Source organism: Neophocaena asiaeorientalis, unplaced genomic scaffold (genome assembly GCF_003031525.2).
Source record: "Neophocaena asiaeorientalis asiaeorientalis breed wild unplaced genomic scaffold, Neophocaena_asiaeorientalis_V1.1 scaffold504, whole genome shotgun sequence".
NCBI lineage: Eukaryota > Metazoa > Chordata > Mammalia > Artiodactyla > Phocoenidae > Neophocaena > Neophocaena asiaeorientalis.
In genome coordinates, this window is record NW_020174438.1 from 5,041,963 (window position 1) to 5,064,636 (window position 22,674).

At 42.6% G+C, this 22,674-nt stretch overlaps 1 protein-coding gene across 2 annotated transcripts in view; it reads right to left on the reverse strand.

Moving 5' to 3' along the window:
- Positions 1–22,082, reverse strand: part of SWAP70 (switching B cell complex subunit SWAP70) — a 90,092-nt gene extending 68,010 nt beyond the window's left edge. Inside the window, exon 1 of one of the 2 annotated variants that reach the window (XM_024757006.1) lies at positions 21,978–22,082. Coding sequence is in view for 1 of the 2 variants with exons in the window: in XM_024757005.1 (XP_024612773.1) it covers positions 6,542–6,640 (99 nt within the window). In the remaining variant the exon portion in view is untranslated. Of the gene's footprint in view, positions 1–6,541; positions 6,736–21,977 lie in introns of those variants that run through there. The other variant, XM_024757005.1, reaches the window with a different exon arrangement.
- Positions 22,083–22,674: the final 592 nt, after the last annotated feature.

A 22,674-nucleotide genomic window follows, 5' to 3' on the forward strand; every position in this document is an offset into this window, starting at 1 on the left:
TGGAATCCACACACAAATGTCCCTCATTAAAAAAAAAAAAAAGACAAAAGAAGGGCACAAACATCAAAACCAAGGGAAAAATTGGTGAAAAAAAAGTTCAATAATGTTTACTCAGCTACCTACATGTATGTAGCACCTTCCTATAGATATAAAGAAAAGTTTCCATCAAAATCTCTCCCAGTAGTTTTTAACTGAATTCAAGATGAACATAGACTTAAACTACAGTTTTTTCTAAGGAAGGGCTATTAATGAATACAAGTATAAAAGCAAGTAAAGAATGTGTTTCTGAAGATTTCTCTCCCACCATAAGCCTATTGCTATCTACTTCAGCAGCTGAGAAGTAGATCTCCACACAATTAGAACAAGCTTAACTTAATAACTTAGGGCTTCCCTGGTGGCGCAGTGGTTGAGAGTCCACCTGCCAAAAACTTAGTTTAGTATCCCTCTGTGTTCCAGCCTGAAAAATAGTGACAGCAAATCAATGACAGTTAAGAAAATGAGTTGCGGGCTTCCCTGGTGGCGCAGTGGTTGAGAGTCCGCAACATGCCACAACTACTGAAGCCCACGCGCCTAGAGCCCGTGCTCCACAATAATAGAGGCCGCCGCAATGAGAAGCCCACGCACCTAAACAAAGAGTAACCCCTGCTCGCTGCAACCAGAGAAAAGCCCACGTGCAGCAATGAAGACCCAACACAGCCAAAAATAAAAATAAATAAATTCATTTTAAAAAAATGAGTTGCCTTCTAAAAATCCAATTACAGATTAAGCTAATACAGCTGATGACTGCTATGGGGGTGCACAGGCTGACTGTGCGGGTGGAGACCTATACAGCTACAACTCAGCTACAACCTATACAGCTACAACTCAGAGCCAGAAATGCCACAACTGGAGCCAAAGAGACAGAGGTCCCCTGGAGAGGGTGCACAAATTGCCAGGAGGAAGCTCAAGGAAATCACAGGGAATGTGGAAGAAAGAATCAAGGTAAGGAAAGTGAGGCAGAGTTGGTTCCCTATTTGTTGGAGGGCATGGAGGTGATAAGGGGTGTTCTTTAATGAAGATCAAGATATTGACCTGCAATGACCTCATGCCCAGCTGTTTTAACAAGAAACGTCACTGTGGCTAGAGCAGGGGTCCCCAACCCCCAGGCCGCAGACCAGTACTGGTCCGCAGCCTGTTAGGAACTGGCCGCACAGCAGGAAGTGAGTGGCACGCAAGCAAAGCTTCATCTGCCATTCCCATCACTCCCCACTGTTCGCATTACCACCTGAACCATCCCCCGCGGCCGCCCTGTGGAAATACTGTCTTCCACAAAACCAGTCCCTACTGCCAAAAAGGTTGGGGACTACTGGACTAGAGGACAGCCCAACATCTGCTTCTATAGTAGCTTATGTAAGTCACAAATAGTTTTTAAATTCTGTGTTCTGTATTTTTATCTTATTGCGAAGTTTAATGAAAATCTATGTTTGCCTCAACAAATATCTTTTATTTTTAATAAATTTTTTTGTCTGCGTTGGGTCTTCATTGCTGCACACGGGCTTTCTCTAGTTGCGGCAAGCGGGGGCTACTCTTCGTTGCAGTGTGCAGGCTTCTCATTGCAGTGGCTTCTCTTGTTGCAGAGCACGGGCTCTAGGTGCACGGGCTTCAGTATTTGTGGCATGCGGGCTCAGTAGTTGTGGCTCACGGGCTGTAGAGCGCAGGCTCAGAAGTTGTGGTTCTCGGGCTTAGTTGCTCCGTGGCATGCGGGATCTTCCCAGGGATCGAACCCGTGTCCCCTGCATTGGCAGGCATTGGCAGGCGGATTCTTAACCGCTGCACCACCAGGGAAGTCCCAACAGATATCTTTCTTATGTTAATTTTTTCTTTGTATTTTAAGTTTCAAAATTTATACAGATGGTAATTTTTGTTTTACTCAAAAATATGCTATTACTCTTCAATAAGTGGTCCTGGGAAAACTGGACAGCTACATGTAAAAGAATGAAATTAGAACACTCCCTAACACCATACACAAAAATAAACTCAAAATGATTAAAGACCTAAATGTAAGGCCAGATACTATAAAACTCTTAGAGGTAAACATAGGCAGAACATTCTATGACATAAATCACAGCAAGATCCTTTTTGACCCACCTCCTAGAGAAATGGAAATAAAAACAAAAATAAACAAATGGGACCTAATGAAACTTAAAAGCTTTTGCAAAGTAAAGGAAACCATAAACAAGACGAAAAGACAACCCTCAGAATGGGAGAAAATATCTGTAAATGAAGCAACTGATGAAGGCTTAATCTCCTTTAATATGAGCTGCTCAATATCAAAAAAACAAACAACCCCATCCAAAAATGGGTGGAAGACCTAAACAGACATTTCTCCAAAGAAGATATACAGACTATTAGTTAATAATAAAATTTAGGTATAAAAAATAAGCTTTTTGACTTGTGGTTGCCAAGCGGAAGGCGAGGTGAGAGAGGGATGGATTGGGAGTTTGGGATTAGCAGATGCAAACTATTATATATAGAATGGATAAACAACGAGGTCCTACTGTACAGCACAGGGAACTATATTTAATATCCTGTGATAAACCATAATAGAAAATATGAAAAAGAATGTATATATGTATAACTGAATCACTTTGCTATACAGCAGAAATCAACACAACACTCTAAATCAACTATACTTCAATAAAGTAAATTTTTAAAATTAAAAAAAAATTTTTTTTAAATAAGCTTTTTGGGGACTTCCCTGGTGGCACAATGGTTAAGAATCCGCCTGCCAATGCAGGGGACACGGGTTCGAGCCCTGGTCCGGGAAGATCCTACATGCCCTGGAACAACTAAGCCCAGGCGCCAAAACTACTGAGCCTGCACTCTAGAGCCCGCAAGCCACAACTGCTGAAGCCCGTGCACCTAGAGCCCGTGCTCCGCAACGAGAGAAGCCACCGCAATGAGAAGCCCTCGCACTGCAAGGAAAACCCAACGCAGCCAAAAGAGAAATAGTAAGATTTTTGTACTAAACTAGGGGCCCTCAAGGAAAATATTTACTAATTATAGCAGTGACCCAAACACATTTATCTAAATGAGTACTGTACTGCAAAGAAATCTCCTTAAAAGTCAAAAATAAATTTATTCCCAAGATGATGCCAACACTCCAAACTTTTCACAACTTCTCTTCACAAAAGAAGAAATAATGTAGTTTATGAGCTACGGCAGGGAAGAATCAATATCATTACTTTACAATCTCCAAAATATATGTACATAATAATAATAAGTTAACTCTCAAAGATAACAGACGATGTTTACCTTGAAAATCTCTTCTTTCTCAGCACCAGTGTTGCCCCAAAGTGGTTCTTATATCCCATTTCTGGTCCCCTGGCTTCCATTCTTCCTCTCACCACCTACTGTAGCCATTCCCCAAGGCCACTGTTGAACCTCTTCTCTCCTTTTTCCAAGCTTCAACTACCAAGACCCTGTACCAACAGCCCCACACTTACCCAAGGACATCATCTCCAGGTAAATATCCATCCATCAAAAACTCTTTCTTATACACACAAACACATTCATATCCTACACTCCAATCAAAATCAGTTACACAGAAGTCCCTATAAATGCCTGATTAATTCCTGTGGCCTGCAGTAGTTCACAGGGATCCCTTAGAGCTAAAAGCAGTCAATAAATACCCATTGAAAGAAAGAATGAATGAATGAATGAATGAATAGGATGGGCTTAATCCTCCTCCCATTTCCACATAATCACATTCTAGCTTTCTTCAGAGGCAATTTCAAAGCTTTTTCATGAAGTAATTCCACCAGTAAAAAGTACTGGTCTCTTCCTCTAAAATCTCATGGGCTCTTATCTTCTATCACATTCAACATCTTCCTCTCCATAGTATTCCTGTACTTCTTATCTCTACCACCAGATCTTACATTTTTTAAGGATAGGGTAATTGTCTAAGTAATATAATCTGTATATATACACAGAAAGGCAGAGAGAGACTTCTCTAACGGTTGCCTATTCTTTTAGTTTGCCTACCAACATTTAAACTTTGAACGCAAAAATTCATATGTTTCTTTTTCCCCCACTTTCACTATCATAACACCCTTAGAATTAGGCACAGTATCTAACACATGAAGTGTCACCACTCACGTCAAAAACTGTGAAGGTAATTCAAAAAGACAAGTGTCCAAAGTATTTTAAAATGCCCATACAGTTTTCCAAAGCAATCAATTTTAACCTCATTTTGGGTATGTAATTTTTAGTCTGCTATTTAATAAATCAATTGTATGATATTTTCTCCAAGGAGATATTAACTCTTAAGAGCCTAAAAATACTGATCTTTTTATAAAATTAGCATGGTAATTTGCACAAAGTATATGCAAAAGGTTATTTATGAACAAATGAATGAATGAGCAAATTAAGGCAAAAATTCTATTCCTAGCCAATGGATCAATGAACGTCGAACTTCAGAGTCAAAACTCCAAAAAGGAGAGAACTAAATAGAAACTTTTTAATATTCCCAATTCCAGAAACACTGGCAAGATGAACAGAACTGAATCAATCCCGAAATCTCTCAGGTAAGCAGACAAAGAGACAAAATACAACGGCACATTTGCATTATCAACATCCTGTGGGTAAAAGCTATGCACTAGGATTTAATACTTCCTGCCAAGCCCACAGTCAAGAATCCTCTGGACACTTTTTCCATAAGCAGCCACAAAGACAATTTTGAATGGCGTACAACAAAAGTAATAGAAAATATTTCGTTAATGCCATCAATTGGAAGAGAAAAAAATGAAAAAATAGTGAAAACAAACAGAAACCAAATAGTCAAATGGTAACGCTAAATCGAACATCATAATTAAATGTAATTGGTCTAAACACACCAATTAAAAGATTGTTAGAATGGATTAAAAAAAAAAAAAAACAAGACCCAACTACATGCCATCTACAAGAAACTCACTTTAAACATAGTGGTATAGGTAAATTAAAAATAAAAACAGTGAAGAGTAAAATGCAACTCTATTCATAATCACCAAAAAATGGAAATAACACAAATGTTCTTCAAGGGTGAATGGATTAACTATGGTACAACCATACAATGGAATATTGCTTAGCAATAAAACGAATTACTGATACACAACAACATAGGTGAATCTCTAAGGCATTATGCTGAGCAAAAGAAGTCACTGTCAAAAGGTTACATACTGTATGACTCCATTTTTATGACACTGTAGAAGAGACAAAACTATAGCAGTTAAGAACAGATCATTGATTGCCAGCAGTTGAGGAAGAGGGGGGCAGCATGAGGGAACTTTTGGGGATGATGGAACCCTGATTTTGGTAGTAGTTATACAAATCTATATATGTTAAAACTCAGAACCATCCACCAAAATAGTCAATTTTACTCTATGTTAATTTTAAAAATAAAGTCAAATAAAGATTAAATGGATGATCTCTATGAAACCTTCCAGACTATGTTTTTATGAATGAGAAAAAAAAGAGAAGGGTAAAAGGAAAACAGGCAGAACGCTAAGTCCTACTGGCATAAAAGCCACTAGTCATGAGAACCTCCTGATTACTGCACAAAATATACAAAGCAAACTCAATCTTCAGAAATTCACTCCCAGAAGAGGCTAAGAAAACCAGACATTCAGATCCAAAATGTGTATATTTTTAAATGTCTATGAATGGCTCTTCTTGTCTGTTTCCATATTTTACACTTTCAAGAAGCTGCCAATTTCTCCTGGCTAAATGCCACTTACCCTGCTTGGGGTTACTCAATTTACAAGCATTCCTTTATTTATACCTTATACGCTCATTTAATGATGGGGTCTTTGGCAGTCACAATAAAGACTCTGCAAAAGCACTTGCTTTTGCAAAGTGCCAGATCAGAGCTTCTCACCCGGAAACTAAAGTCCCTGCGGCACACGGCACACCCTCGATTCGTTCCAGACCTGAGGACGCTAGGTCTTCCTCCCTAGTCGGAAAGGGTACCCCACCGCCAAAGCGCCCCAAAATTGGAGGCCGCTGCGAGCCAGGCTCTGGGGCACTTCTCTCTTCTCGGAACTGCCTGGTTGCCTGGAGGGCATTTGGCCGTTTTGAGAACTGCCCCGGTGTGCAGCGTGCCCCTTAGAGGGCTCTGACCAGTCACCTTGGGCAAGTCCCTTCCTCTCCCAGAGCAGGGAGGAAACTTTGGATAGGTTTCCTAAGGGGGCCTCCCACCGCCCTCTCCGAGTCAAACTTTCTGGGCCTCCCGCGCCAACAGGGAGACCGGCTCGCCCCTCAGAGCCCCCCACCCGCGCCGTCTCTTGCTCACCAGGAGCCCCGAGGGAACTAACGCACCGGTCCGAGCGCGAGGCCCGAAAGCAAGAGGGAGGCGAAAAATGCCAAATCCCGGTCTCGGCTCCCTCCACCCCGAGCAGGCCGCTCGGCCGCATTCCGGTCCGCCATTCCCTATGGTCACCGCCCGCCTGCCCGCTTCCACCCGGTGGTAGTAGAGCACGCGCTGGGTAGGGGCGAGTGCGGGCCCGCGGTAGGCGGGTGCGCCCACCTTGAGCTGGGACTTCGAGACCTTGCCGCTGTGGTCCAGGTCGAGCGCGGTGAAAGCATGCCAGATGGCCTTGAGCAGCTCGTCCTTCAAGCCCCCCATGGCCGCGGCCCTGCTACCCCGGCTGCCGCGACTGTCCTACCAGCCACTCGGCGCGTCTGACGCCCCTTGGCCTCTGCCGCCACCGCCCGCCGCGCTGTCACCTGACAGCGGCAGACCCCGCCCCCGCCAGGCCCCGCCCATTCGGCGCCCGCGGGGAACCGCGCTGTGCAGCTGGAGCTCTGGGTCCGGTGGTCTGCCTCTCTCTGCCGGTAGGAGCGCCCGGCCTCCTTTCCCGGCTAGAACGGCAAGCGCCACCACGCATCCCCCTAGTGCTCCCAAGACCAGCTCGGGCCATTTTCGATGCTCGCATGCCCCCCAAACAAGAGCCCCTATCCCGAGAAAAAATATGAGAGTCCAGCGTCCCACAGTGAAAAATGGAGCCCTGCTCCTGACCCGGGGACGGGGTCACTTTCTGAGGAGGCCGGACAAGATCCCCAAAAGTCCCCGGTCAGGGGTTCAAATGCTGGCACAGTACCTAGTGGGAGAGGAGGGGGAGGAGAAGCAGGGAAGGGCCTCGAGGGAAGTTGGTTCATGCATTTCGCAAACGTCTCTTGATGCCTACTGTGTAGTCGTCTCCGGGGGCAAAGAGTTGAGGTTTAAGGTGGGTTTAGAAATCAGAGGGTCAGACAACCTTTTCTAACTCTCAGCTGTTGAGGGACAGTTCACAATTTAGGAAGGGCTTGATGTGGGTAATGCTGCTGTTCCTGATGTTTCTGTGCTTGCATAATAGGAGATCTGGAAGGACCCCAGCAAATCACTCCACCCATCTTACTAATCAGACCATTGAATGGTTGGACCATTCAAAAGAACCTATCTGTGCCCGGAAGAGCGTCCTCCTCATTGCAGATGTTCGTTTGATATCTGTTAACAATGATCACTTGACCTCTTTGGGCTTCAAATGTTCCACGTATGAAATGAGCGTGGTTGCTCCAGATGTTCTGGAAGGGTTCTCCTAGTGCTCACATCCTAAGATAATAAATATTGCTGGCTGACTCCAGTCTGATTAAGTCACCAGGCACAGTGCCTTGCATCTCCAATCCAAGACCAAATCTGGACAAAATGGATAGAAAAACAAATACCAAGAGTTTTCAAAGGGAAACGGTTCTCAGATGAAGTTTGGTTTTGTTTTCCTCTTTTATGTTCCTAAATGCACGTATATGAACTTTATTAAAAGGAAAAGGGCATCATAAGGAAGGGGGATTTGGAAAGAGCAGAAAAGGAAGGAGCAGCTTCAGTGAGCTTCAGGCCAAAGGGAACTTGGTGGGGCAGAGGAAAGGATGGCCCAGTTGAAGGGAAGGGGCAAAAGCAGAGGGACTGTCAGTCTCTCACTGTGAGGGCCCTAGAGGCCCCACTTCTCCATTTGTCAGGACTTTTCTTGCTCTGCCAGAATCCAGTCTCTATCAATGATCTTCCCCAACTCCAGCTCAAGTCTGCAAGTCAACAAAAATACATGATTTAACCTCTAATCTCTTCATGCCAACTCAGCTTTCCCTAGGTAGTGACAAAAAAGAAACCCTCCTAATTCTCAAGGTTCAGATTAACCACTAGATGACACTCCTTCTCTCTCTGTATCTGGAAGCAACAAAAAGATATTTCAAAGCTTTGGGGTGGGGGGTGGGGGCCACATGACCAGTACATTCTGAACTTTCAAATTCCTACTTCTTGGACTTCCCTGGTGGAGCAGTGGTTAAGAATCTGCCTGCCAATGCAGGGGACACAGGTTCGAGCCCTGGTCTGGGAAGATTCCACGTGCCGCAGAGCAACTAAGCCCGTGTGCCACAACTACAGAGCCTGCACTCTAGAGCCCGCAAGCCACAGCTACTGAGCCCACGTGCCACAACTACTGAAGCCCGCGTGCCTAGAGCCTGTGCTCTGCAACAAGAGAAGCCACTGCAATGAGAAACCTGCGCACCGCATTGAAGAGTAGCCCTTGCTCGCCACAACTAGAGAAAAGCCCGCGCACAGCAACAAAGACCCAATGCAGCCAAAAATAAATAAATAAATAAATGTATATATTTTTAAAAAATTCCTACTTCTTCCACAATCCCCACTCTCATAATCTGAACAAATTTTAAAGCAAAATGATGTCATGGAAAGAGCTGTGCTTTGGAACCTAACAGATTATATTAATTATCTGCTGCTGTGTAACCAACTAACCCAAAATTTAGCAGCTTAAAATAATAATAAACATTATCTCATATTTTCTATGGGTCCAGAATTTAAAGGCCATATAGTTCTGGCTTGAGGTCTCCTAAGAGGTTTCAGTCAGGATATGGGACTGTAGTCATCTGAAGGGGAGCCTGGTGCTGTAGAAATTACTTGTACCATGGCTCACCCACATGGACTTGTTCACAAAAGGCCTCAATTCCTCCCTGTATGGGTCCACCTACAGGCTACTTGAGTGTCCTTACAACATGTCAGCTGGCTTTTCCCAGAGCAGGTGGTCTAAGAAAGAGAAAGGTGGAAGCTGCAATGTCTTTTATGATCCTGCCTTAAAAGTCACTTATCATCATTTCTGCAATATTCTACTGATTACTCAGGTCAGACCTATTTAAGGTGGGAGGGGAAATACAAAAGAGCGTGAGTATCAGAAGGCAAGAACCACTGGGACCCATCTTGGAAGCTGGCTACCACACAGATGTAGGGCAGAATCCAGACTCCACCATTTGCTTACCTATGAGCAAATATGAGGCTTCATTTCTTCACATGTAGTTCTAGGGTAAATGCATCAAATTCTCCTACAGACCACCTGCATCAGCGGCATGAGAGATAGCTATGGGTTCCGTTTTGTCCTCATAGCTTCCAGTTTGTCCTTGTGGATTCTAGTTTGCCCTCACTCTCCCCCAGTTCAATCCAAGCTGTCTTCCTGACTGCTAGCCCTGATGACCCATCAGTTTCAGGCCATTTCTGGATGCAGAGGCTACAGCCTTCCACAGAATTCTTCAGCAGCTTTCCTTTGTGATCCCTGGTTAGTTTCCTTTGATCCTCCAGCCATCTCCTTCCAGACTTTTTCTCCCCCAGCTTTTCCTACAATTGTGCTGTATTCAATCCCTGTGATAAATCCTGTATTCCTTAGTGGTGCTGTTTCCCTGACCAGCCCCTAACTGATACTGAAATTTGTGAAGTTTGATACTGTTAACAAAAAGCATGTGTTACTGGCTTTGGGCAGGGGGGTGGCAGAAGCTAAAAGGATCTCAAGGGAAGGTTTGAAAGACAGTGAGGGAATTGTTGTTGAAAGTTGCTGCTTTGAGTTGAATTGTCTCTCCCCAAAATTCATATGTTTAAGTCTTAATCTCCAGTGTCTCAGATGAAGTTTTACAGAGGTAATCCAGTTAAAATGAGGTCATTAGGGTGGGCCCTAATCCAATATGACTGGTATCCTTATAAAAAGAGGAAATTTGGACACAAACACACGGGAAGAATGACATGTGAACATGAAGACAGAAATCAGGGTGATGGGTCTACAAGCCAAGGCACACCAGAGATAGCCAGCAAATCACCAGAAGCTAGGAGACAGGCATGGAAAAGATTCTTCCTCATAGCTTTTTGAAGGGACAAACCCTGCTGGTAGCTTGATCTTGTATTTCTAGCTTCCAGAACTGTGAGACAATAAATTTCTGTTGTTTAAGCCATCAGTTTGTGGCATGTTATCATGGCACCCCTAGCAAACTAATAGAGTTATAGCTGGTAAAAAGTTTGGCAACACTGTTGCCTGAGATAATGTAAAAACTAGGAAGAGTATCTAATAAAAACTAGTAAAGATACTTAATGATCTTGTGGATCTGGCTAAGGAGATTTCCAATCATAACATTGAAATTGCCAACTGGCTTCTACTATTTCTCTAAGACAAAATACAAAAAGGGAGTTGAACTAAGTTTGAATTGTTCAATTTTCAAGTAGAATCTAGAGGGACTGTAAAGGAGCCAAGATATGCTGGTTTCAAAAATAAAATTCTTCCTAATCCCCAGTCTCTCCTGGTTACCAACAAGGAGCACTAGGCCTGCCAGTGAGCTCTATCGAGCTCTCATCTTATCTTGGCCAAAGGTCTGTGTCGAAGAAAAAAATCAACTGATAGTCAATCTAAGAAAGAAATGGAAGATTTTATTCAAGCCAACCTGAGGATTATAATGCAAGAAGCAGTCTCGCAGAAAGCTCTGAGGACCGTTCTGCCTGTTAGAGGTCAAAGCACAGGTATATAAGTTTTTGAGACAAAGGGTTCTACACCAAAAGACATACTGACAGTGGACACAATCAGATCTGCACATACGAAGCGGGTCATCATGACCCCTTATAAGATTAAGAAGGAAAACATTCTCCTAGGGCTTCCCTGGTGGTGCAGTGGTTAGGAATCCGCCTGCCTATGCAGGGGACATGGGTTCCAGCTCTGGTCTGAGAAGATCTCACGTGCCGCGGAGCAACTAAGCCCGTGCACCACAACTACTGAGCCTGCACTCTAGAGCCCGCGAACCACAACTGCTGAGCCCGTGTGCCACAACTACTGAAGCCCGCGCACCTAGAGCCCGTACTCCACAATGAGAAGCCACCGCAATGAGAAGCCCGCACACCACAACGAAGAGTAGTCCCCGCTCACCACAACTAGAGAAAGCCTGTGCACAGCAACGAAGACCCAACGCAGCCAAAAATAAATAAATAAAATAAATTTTAAAAAAAATTCTCCTCAGGAGGTCTGGGTAATACAGATGCACAACACACACTAAAGCGGAAGGAAGAGGACCAAACAGGCGGAGAAAATTTTTAAATAAAATATGAATTTTATCCCATCACTGAAATGCCCTGTAATCAGTGGGCACAATCTGGCAACAAGAAGCAGAAATGCTGAGCAACTGTGCTGAAGCCGGCAGATGTGGGAGTGGTGTCCGGCCCCTGGCCACTCAGGGGCTGATAGCATCTTTGTGACTGCCATTACCCCAAAGCTTTCCTGAGAGGAAGCTTCTGGTTCCATGGGAAGTTTCATAAACCGATACCAGGATTCAAGTTCTCAGAACCAGGACAAATTGCAGTCTCCTCAGCTGGTGAAAACAGCTCTCTCCGCCTCATGGCGTTATTGTGAGGATCAAATAAAATAACAGCTGTGAAAGCGTGGCATAGTCACTAAAGCCCATCCAAATGGGAGGGGCAGTCGTGAAAAACAGGAAGGAGGAGAATAATGGAATTCTGATGCCAACAAGGACAAAACCTTCTGAGGCCTTAGGGTTGGGTGGTTTGCTCAAGGTGCAAAAGCAGCAAAATCTGATCTTGTAACTGTAAGAATTGTGTGACAGGGTTAACTCTGAAAGCCTCCTCCAACATCACTAGCTGGAGTTTAGGCTGAACCCCATGTTGCAATGAAAATCCTGATTTAATCATCTGTCACTGAGACCAAGGCCATATCTACTGCCCCATGGAATGCATGAAAACTCCATGTCAGCCTGACCCACTGAGAATAGGGATGAGGGTAGAGTTAGGAGAAGCTTCTCAGATGTGGAGATTGAGTCTTTTTTTTTCATTTTATTGAAGTATAGTTGATTTACAATGCTGTACCAATCTCTGCTGTACAGCAAAGTGACTCAGTTATACACATATATACATTCATTTTTATATTGTTTTCCATTATGGTCTATTACAGGATATTGAATATAGTTCCCTGTGCTATGTGATAGGACCTTGTTTATCCATTCTAAATGTAATAGTTTGCATCTACCAGCCCCAAACTCCCAGTCCATCCCTCTCCCTCTCCCCTACTTCCTCCCCCTTGGCAACCACAAGTCTGTTCTCCATGTCTGTGAGTCTATTTCTGTTTTGTAGATAGGTTCATTTGTGCCATATTTTAGATTCCACATATAAGTGATATCATATGGTATTTGTCTTTCTCTTTCTGACTTACTTCACTTAGTATGATAATCTCTAGTTGTATCCATGTTGTTGCAAATGGCGTTATTTCGTTCTTTTTTATGGCTGAGTATTCCATTGTATATACGTACCACATCTTCTTTATCCATTCATCTGTTGATGGACATTTAGCTTGTTTCCTTGTTTTGGCTATTGTGAATAGTGCTGCTGTGAACAGCACTATTGTGTATGTATGTATGTATGTATGTATGTATCTTTTGAATTACAGTTTTGTCTGGGTATATTCCCAGGAGTGGGATTGCTTGATCATATGGTAATTTTATTTTTAGTTTTCTGAGGAACCTCCATAGTGTTTTCCATAGTGGCTGTACCAACTTACATTGCCACCAACAGTGTAGGAGGATTCCCTTTTCTCCACACCCTCTCCAACATTTGTTATTTGTAGACTTTTTAATGATGGCCATTCTGACCGGTGTGAGGTGATACCTCATTGTAGTTTTGATTTGTATTTCTCTGATAATTAATGATGTTGAGCATCTTTTCATGTGCCTACTGGCTGTCTGTATGTCTCCTTTGGAGAAATGTCTATTAAGGTCTTCTGCCCATTTTTCCGTTGGGTTGTTTGTTTTTTTGTTGTTGAGTTGTATGAGCTGTTTGTATATTTCAGAGATTAAGCCCTTGTTAGACATGGAGATTGAGTCTTGAGAATTAGTGAAAGTTCACAGATAGCTGTAGAAGAGAAGGAAGGACATTCCAGAAAGAAAGAAGTAGCTAGCTGCATGCACAGAAGTACGAAGGCAAAAAAAAAAAAAAAAGAATGGTGCTTTGGCTATTTGACATCGTGATTTATAATAAATATACATTTGGGGCTTCCCTGGTGGTGCAGTGGTTGAGAGTCCGCCTGCCAATGCAGGGGACATGGGTTCGTGCCCATGATAGTTGCCAGGGGCTGGGGGGAGGCAGAAGTAGGGAAATGTTGATCAAGGGCACAAAGTTTCAGTTTTACGAGATGAATAAGTTCTGATGTACAGCAATGTGAATATAGTCAACAATACTGTAGTGTATACTTGAAATTTGCTAAGAGGGTAGATCTTAAGTGTTCTTACCACCAAAAAAGAATGGTAACTGGTAACTACGTGAGGTGATGGCTATGTTAATTAGCTTGACTGGAGGAATTATTTCACAATGTATACATATATCAAAACATCAAATAATGGCTTCCCTGGTGGTGCAGTGTTTAAGAATCTGCCTGCCAATGCAGGAGACACGGTTTCAAGCCCTGGTCCGGGAAGATCCCACATGCCGCGAAGCAACTAAGCCCGTGCACCACAACTACTGAGCCTGCGCTCTAGAATGCGTGAGCCACAACTACTGAAACCTCTGCACCTACAGCCCGTGCTCTGCAACAAGAGAAGCCACCACAATGAGAAACCCGTGCACCGCAACAAAGAGTAGCCCTCGCTCACCGCAACTAGAAAAGGCCCACACGCAGCAACAAAGACCCAACGCAGCCAAAAATAAAATAAAATAAATTTATAAAAAAAAAATTCAGGTCATATACCTTAAACATATACTATTTATATTTGTCAATTATACCTCAATAAAAATGGAGGGAAAATCAGCAATGTCAAAAAGAAAAAAAAAATCTTCCATTCTTCACTCTCTTCTTTTCTTCCTCAGTGCCTTCCTTCCTTTTCTTCTTTCTTTCTTCCTTCCACAAATTAGTGTTGAGCATCTTCTCTGTATCAGGTATTGTGCCAGGCACTGGGAGTCCAACAATGAACATGCGAGTTGGCGCTTCCCCTCATGGACTTAGAGTTGGGTGGAGGTCCCGTCCTTTCTGCTGATGACTTGAGGAGGCCATGCCATGTGGGTGCTGCTGAGTTTACCACTCCTGGACTGTTCAGGGTCCTCAGAATAGCTTCCTGCTCCTTCTCATATTTCCAATCTTTCCCCATCTCTCCCTCATCTAACCTTTGATACATTAGTAGAATCATCAGCAGATTTTACTTCCCAGGAAACAAAGGATGGAAACTTGCGAGTCAGCTTTCTTTCCTTATGATATTTGATTGATGCCCCATCTTGTAACGCATTATCAGACCCCCTGTTTACCTGGTTATTATGTGACCATCAGGTTAATCCTATTTTCCTGTTCTTAGTATAATTTCTGGTTTTTACATAATTCTTTGGCTTACTTTTGTTCCCTGTATACATTCGTCCCTCATTACACTGAGGGAAATATATACTTATACTTTATACTGTTGGGGAAGTGGAAATTTCCCCTTTACCCCACTTGAGTTCCTGTGGGACTAATAATAAAACTGACACAAAACAGATTAACAGGAGAAAAGAAACAAATTTTAATTCATGCACTTGGAGGTGCCATAGAAATGAGACTTAAGTAGTGGCCAAAGCAGGCAACTTTTATACCTTTTAGACAAAAAACCAAAACAAAACAATAAATTTGTGAAGAAGTGACAGGACAAAGAAACTTATGTGTTGGCTGCTCAGTTAGTGAAGAATCTAAACAGAGTTGGGCTTGGGGGAGTACATTAAAGAAGTAACAGGTTTGTCTATACAGGCTTCGTGGCCTGACTTCCTTACCTCTAGTAATAAGGGTCCTTTCTACCTCCAGATGCAGGGAGGGCACCTTTCACATGAGAGATTGATTTCCTGCTTTCAGGGAGACCCCTTACCTCTAGTAATAAGGGTCCTTTCTACCTCCAGATGCAGGGAGGGCACCTTTCACATGAGAGACTGATTTCCTGCTTTCAGGGAGACCGAGGGGAGGGTCAGAGTGTCCCTCTTATGTTGGCCGTTTCTTAAGTAACTTTAATTCAAAATAATCTATATGCCATTGAGGTACATTTTGAGGTGGCCTGCCCTGAGCCCCAGAAATACATGAAATGTATTTACCAGAAGAAACAAAGCGGTCAAAAACAGTAATACCTACTTTGAAAATTAACAAGAATTTAAATATATTTTATTATATTTAGCCTCATTTGGTGTTTTTTGTTTGTTTCTTTTTGTTTTTTGGCTGTGTTGGGTCTTTGTTGTTGAGTGCAGGCTTTCTCTAGTTGCGGCGAGTGGGGGCTACTCGTCATTGCGGTGTGCAGGCTTCTCATTGCGGTGGCTTCTCTTGTTGCAGAGGGCTTCAGTAGTTGTGGCTTCAGTAGTTGTGGCATGCGGGTTCAGTAGTTGCAGCACGCAGGCTCTAGGTCATGCAGGCTTCAGTAGTTGTGGTTCGCAGGCTCTAGGGCGCAGGCTCAATAGTTGTGGTGCACGGGCTTAGTTGCTCCGCGGTATGTGGGAATCTTCCCAGACCAGGGATTGAACCTGGGTCCCCTGCATTGGCAGGCGGATTCTTAACCACTGCGCCACCAGGGAAGTCCCATTTGGTGTTATAATTACCTTTTTATATGCCTCTTTAAAACTTTTCACTTTGAATCATGGACTTTAGAAATGTTATAATTAACTGTAATTATTATTCTTTTTTGATGCTCAAAAGAATCACAACACGACCGCTGAGAGCCCTGTTATATTGGCTTCAGTGTCCAATCAGCACTATTTTAAATATTTTTGGAAGCATCCTTTTCTCAGATGTTACAGGCTCCTCCTTGTCTTTCCCTGTTCCAAGACATGGAATTGGCTATGCTTTTAAAGGTCTTGGCTTTTTTTAAGGAGCATGGTAGAATCCAAAATCCGGATGTTGGGTGTGCCAATCAATTTGGTAGTGAGTCAAGTTGTTTCCAGGTGACAAACCTGATGAATATCTTTCTTTCTAAGTCCACATCAGTTTGCATTAAATATTTCCACTTTTATCCAACTCTTATTTATTCTAATGTAAAAATATAGTTATTTAATATACCTTCTGCTTCCTTAATTTTGAACCCCACACCAAACCTACGATTATAATCCCTCCTCTTTTATAATCTTTATTTGAATCATCTATCACCATTCAGAAGTCTCTCCATTGATGCAAATTTGGTTGCATTCTTTTTCTGGTCCAAGATAAATTTAGTGCTCAGCTATAAGAAAGATTTTCTTAGCTGTTAACATCTATACCTTGGCTATTTATAAATGACCTGTGTTCTGTTTCAATTTTAATCCTTTTGGGGGAAGAATCTAGATATAAATATGAAACAAATGAACAGCTTAGTGTTGTAATCAAATAAAACTTGGTAGCAAAGCAAATCTGATACGTATTTCATGAGTTGCTATTGTGAAAATAAGATAATTAAGCATGTATGGAAAAGTTTGCATAAATGATGGTAAGTATACACCTGAAGATAGTATGTCAAAGGTTAGATGGTAGGAGAGGTAGGGGAAGATAGGAAATATGAAAAGGAGCAGGAAGCTATTCTGAGGACCCTGAACAGTCCTGGAATGGTGCTCAGCAGCACCCACATGGCATGGCCTCCTCGTCATCAGCAGAAAGGACAGGACCTCCACCCAATTCTAAGTCATGAAGGGATGGGCCTACCCGCATGTTCATTGTTGGACTCCAAGTGCCTGGCACAATACCTGATACAGAGAAGATGCTCAACACTTATTTTCGAAAGGAAGGAAGGCACGGAGGAAGAAAAGAAGGGAGTGAATGCTTAATATATAAGGCACGTTTATATTTCCAATCATTCCAAACAACAGTGTAAATACATAACAAAGGCAGTACAACCAATTATATAATACAAGCATACTTCAGAGATACTGCGGGTTCAGTTCCAGCCACAATGAAGCATATATTGCAATAAAGCGAGTCACATGAATTTTTTGGCTCCCAGTGCATAGAAAAGTTATGTTCACACTATATTGTAGTCTATTAAGTGTGCAAGAATAGCACTGTCCATAAAACCAATGTACCTACCTTCATTACAAAATATTTCATTGCTAAAAAATGCTAACCATCACCTGAACCTTCAGTGAGTCATAATTTTTATGCAATAGTAATATCAAAGATCACTGTCCACAGCTTACCATAAAAATATAATAAGAATGAAAAAGTTTGAAATATTGGGAGAATTATTGAAATGTGACACAGAGATGTGAAGTGAGCAAATGCTGTGGGGAAAATGGTGCCGATAGACTTGTTCAACATAAGGTCGCCACAAACCTTCAATTTATAAAAAGCACAGTATCTGTGAAGTGCAATAAGCAAAGCACAATAAAATGAGGTATGCCTGTACTAACTAAGCAAAACTATAAAATACATAATTTCAGGAAATCCCCCATGGAAGGTATAGGCATGACAGATGTCACTGATGGAGCAAGTAAAGTGTAATGATTAAAAGGGACCCAGCCTCCACAGGGTGTATGATTCCATTTGTATGAAATGTCCAGAATAGGCAAATCCATAGAGACAGAAAATAGACTGATGGTTGCCTGGGGCTCAGAGGAGTGGGGAAACGGGGAGTGACTCCTAATGGGTTTCCCATTGGAATGATGAAAATGCTCTAAAATTGATTGGGTGATGGTGGCATAACTCTATGAGTATGCTAAAAGCTATTGAACTGTATACTTTAAATGATGAACGGTATGGTATGTAAATTTTATCACAATAAAGCTGTTATAAAAGGGGGGAGGGCAGCCTGATGCATGCCAGCTCAAGTTTAGAAGGTGCCACCAAATCCCCTGCTCCAGCCAAGAATCAATTATAAATAACCCCAACCTACATAAATAACCTACAACCATGGCCAGTATGAAATGGTATTATTTTAATTTGGGGTCTAGTAAAATCACTGTAACATAGAAAAGTATCAAAATAAATATTACTTCTACAAATAAGTATAGAAGTAATGAAAAAGAAATTAAATCCATGGTTTTAATATTTTGAAGTTAGACTTAAATGTGGTTAGAGCCTTTGTGATTATTTTATTTTCATGATTCTGTCTGCTATTTGGTGTGTTGGGATGTTTCAGTGTTTGAGAAATCAGTCTTATTGGATTTGTGATTATAACTTGGATTGTTTAAGGGAATTTGAGTAAGTGATGAGGTGATCATTATCATGGACTTCTCAGCGCTCATTCCACTCTGAGATAATTAATAAAAGCCAACGGGCAGTCCCATTCTCCTTGCCAGTGATTGGTTTAGGAACAGGCATGTGATACAACTCTGGCCAATGAGATGGGAGTTAAAGTCCATGTGGGGCTTCTGAGAGAGGTTTCCACAGTCCCAAAAAAGGGAAATAAAAGTCCCACTTTCTCTGAATTGTTGTGTCTGGATATGATAATGTCATTGCTACAGCCACACTGCTACAAGCCTGAGGCTTCTACCAGGACACAGAGAAGGGCAGAGCCAAGAGAATCATAATAAAGTGGAGCTGCAGCCTGGGCACACCATGCCCACAGCCCATCCCACCTCAGATCTTCATGTCATGTGAGATAATACACTTCCTTATTGTTTAAGCCATTTTGAGTCAGGGCTTCCTTTTATTTTCACCCAAAAGAAACATTTTATAACGGGATTTAAATGTAAAACTGTAGTTTAAGAAACTTTTAAAAATGTATTAGTTTTAAAAATAAACAAATGGGACTTAATGAAACTTAAAATCTTTTGCACAGCAAAGGAAACCATAAACAAGACGAAAAGACAACCCTCAGAATAGGAGAAAATATTTTCAAATGAAGCAACAGACAAAGGATTAATCTCCAAAATTTACAAGCAACACATGCAGCTCAATATCAAAAAAACAAACAACCCAATCCAAAAATGGACAGAAGACCTAAATAGACATTTCTCCAAAGAAGATATACAGATTGCCAACAAACACATGAAAGGATGCTCAACATTACAAATCATTAGAGAAATGCAAATCAAAACTACAATGAGGTGTCACCTCACACCAGTCAGAATGGCCATCATCAAAAAATCTACATACAATAAATGCTGGAGAGAATGTGGAGAAAAGGGAACCCTCTTGCACTGTTGGTGGGAATGTAAATTGATACAACCACTATGGAGAACAGTATGGAGGTTCCTTAAACTAAAAATAGAACTACCATATGACCCAGCAATCCCAGTACTGGGGATATACCCTGAGAAAACCATAATTCAAAAAGAGTCATGTACCACAATGTTCACTGAAGCTCTATTTACAGTAGCCAGGACATGGAAGCAACCTAAGTGTCCATCGACAGATGAATGGATAAAGAAGATGTGGCACATATATACAATGGAATATTACTCAGCCATAAAAAAAACCAAAATTGAGTTATTTGTAGTGAGGTGGATGGACCTAGAGTCTGTCATACAGAGTGAAGCAAGTCAGAAAGAGAAAAACAAATACCTTAGTCTAACACATGAATATGGAATCTAAAAAAAAAAATAGTTCTGAAGAACCTAGGGGCAGGACAGGAATAAAGATGCAGATGTAGAGAATGGACTTGAGGACACGGGGAGGGGGAAGGCTAAGCTGGGACAAAGTGAGAGCGTGGCATGGACATATATGCACTACGAAATGTAAAATAGATAGCTAGTGGGAAGCAGCTGCATAGCACAGGGAGATCAGCTCGATCACCTAGAGGGGTGGGATAGGGAGGGTGGGAGGGAGACGCAAGAGGGAGGAGATATGGGGAAATATGTATATGTATAACTGATTCACTTTGTTATACAGCAGAAACTAGCACACCATTGTAAAGCAATTACACTCCAATAAAGATGTTAAGAAAAAATAAAGTAAAATGAAACCCTCCCCCCCAAAATTTATGAGTTTTGTTTGTTTATTAGGCATATAAATTGGATAAATTGAGCATCAGTTATACCGGAAGTTGTAGAGAATGTTCCTCTGCCCAGACAGAAGCCCCCTGGACTTTGAACAACCTAGAAACAGTGTGGTGAGGCAAATTTCAAATAGGGGTTCATGCCATTGATCCTCACATGAGAACCTACTGGTAACATGACACGTGTCTTCAACTGCGGCATTTATTATAAACGCAGGGAAGACATAGCTGCAAGAATCACAAACACTGACTTATGCTGGGATCACAACTGATTTCTGCTGATATCTGTAGAAATTACAAACACTGGTTTCTGGTGTAGGAAGAGAGGTTAGAGTGTCCAAAGGAACAGATCACTAGCAGCTGTGCTATCAGTGACCAAAGGGGACTTCACAGGCCAGGAGCCCCCAGTTTAAATGCCTTCAAGGCCCAGGCAGGATCTATACATGAAGGAAAATGAGTGGGAATGAAGCAGTAGGAAACGGTGCCTCTGTCTGCAGGGAGCATCTCCGCTCAGGCCCAGGTGATACTACTGTGAGGAAATGCAGCTTCAGTGTTGCCAGATCTTCCCTTTTTCAAGAGAAGCCAAAAAACTGGATCATGTGAATCTTGTGGAGTTTTAGATTAGGGCAACCAATTCAACTAAAAGAACAAAAACAAAACACTACGGGGCCAAACAGCACACATCTACGGGCTGTCTGTGGTCCACAGGTGGCCAGTTTGCAGCTCAGCCTACAACTTTAGAGTACCTCCATAGGGTAGACATATGTGGAAGTCTGCAAACATTTTCTTCCCACAGGAGCTTCTCAGACACTGAGATCTGGCGCTACATAGCTGAAAAGACGTGATTCATAGTAATAGCCCAGTAAGAAGGATTAGCTGCAAAATGCACACGCATAGTTAAACAAAATAATCTGCTGCATGGGGCTGGTTGGTGTCTTCTGCTTAAATCTCAAAGACAAAGACAATTTTTATTTCAATCCTTGTCAGAGCCAAGTTGCTATTTGTGATTAGCTACCAGCATGATCAGTCCTACTAAATTGCTTTGCTGTCTTCCCAGGCTTTATAAATTAGGATTAGTCATTCATCTGTAACCAAAAAATTAAAAGAGAGGGAGAGAGACTGAGACCACTGGTCCAAACGAGACATGAGTCCCAAGAGAGTCTTGTCACACCTCTCTGGAGCTTCCCAGCAAAGCCCAGCACAAGTTTCTGGTCTGCAGCGGTCACACAACAAATATTCCCTGGTTTCTTGAAGATAAGAGTAAACCCAAGGCCTGTGAATGCCTCTGACTCACAGAAAAATCTGCTCATTTTCATGGGTCTGTTTGTGTGTCATTTTTTAAAAATTGTGATATGACACACGGTAGCAGGAGGAACTTAGGCTAGATATCAAGAACAATTTCCTGACTAACCGACTGTGAAATATTACAGCACGTTACAAATGAGGAAGTGGAGGCTCCATCTATGCAGGAGTTTTCCGCTAGGGTAAACGCCTGATTCTGTTGGTCAGATGCTATCACTGGTGAGGTGGGAAGGGGGCATTTGTACAATGTGTCCTCGCCAGCCTGCTCTTCACCCTTAACAAGAGCTGCCATTTACAAACGGTCAACCTGCTCACTGTCCTAGGTCCTTTATCTTATCAAATCCTCATAGAAACCCAGTAAGAAAGATTATCCCCATTTTACAGATAAGGACACTGAAACCTCAGAGAAATGAAATAACTTGCTCAAGTTCATCCTGTTAATAAATGGCAGAACTAGGATTAGAACTCACCTCTGTGTAGCTTCTAAGTCCAGGCCCTTTCTCTAAGGCTGTGCTGCTGCAGGTGCCTGGGCAGAACACCTGTGACTACCTGTGGGGAAGAGAGACCAAACAGCAGGTTCAGGCAAAGAGAGTGTTATGCAAAAAAGTTGTGAGAACACTGCTGAGGCCCGAAGAGGAAGCCAGTGTCAGGAAGAGAGATAAAATGCCAACTGGGGAAGTGACAGAGACACGGAGGGGAGGTAAGGTCAAGGGATATCCTTCCAGAAATGAATCTGCACTGACTTGGACAGTCCAGGAAATGAAGATAGAGAATAGGGAGTTCCTTTTAAGCAACACCCAGCCTGTGTTCTCAAGCCCACCAAGCAGCAGGCTGGGTGCTGCTGACCCGCCCAGATCAGATTTTCCTTTGGCGACTCCTGACCTGATAACAGTGCCCTTGGACAATTCTCATTCCCACTCCCCCGCCCATCAGCAATTTTCTTTGATATACAGGAGCTAAAACAGTTTCCAACAATGACTGCAACTCAGTCAAGTACTTAGGTCCACGTTCACAATACCTATAATCATGTAATTTTCCTTCTCTAAAAAACTGTCCCGGGCTTCCCTGGTGGCGCAGTGGTTGAGAGCCTGCCTGCCGATGCAGGGGACACGGGTTCGTGTCCCGGTCCGGGAGGATCCCACATGCCGCGGAGCGGCTGGGCCCAGT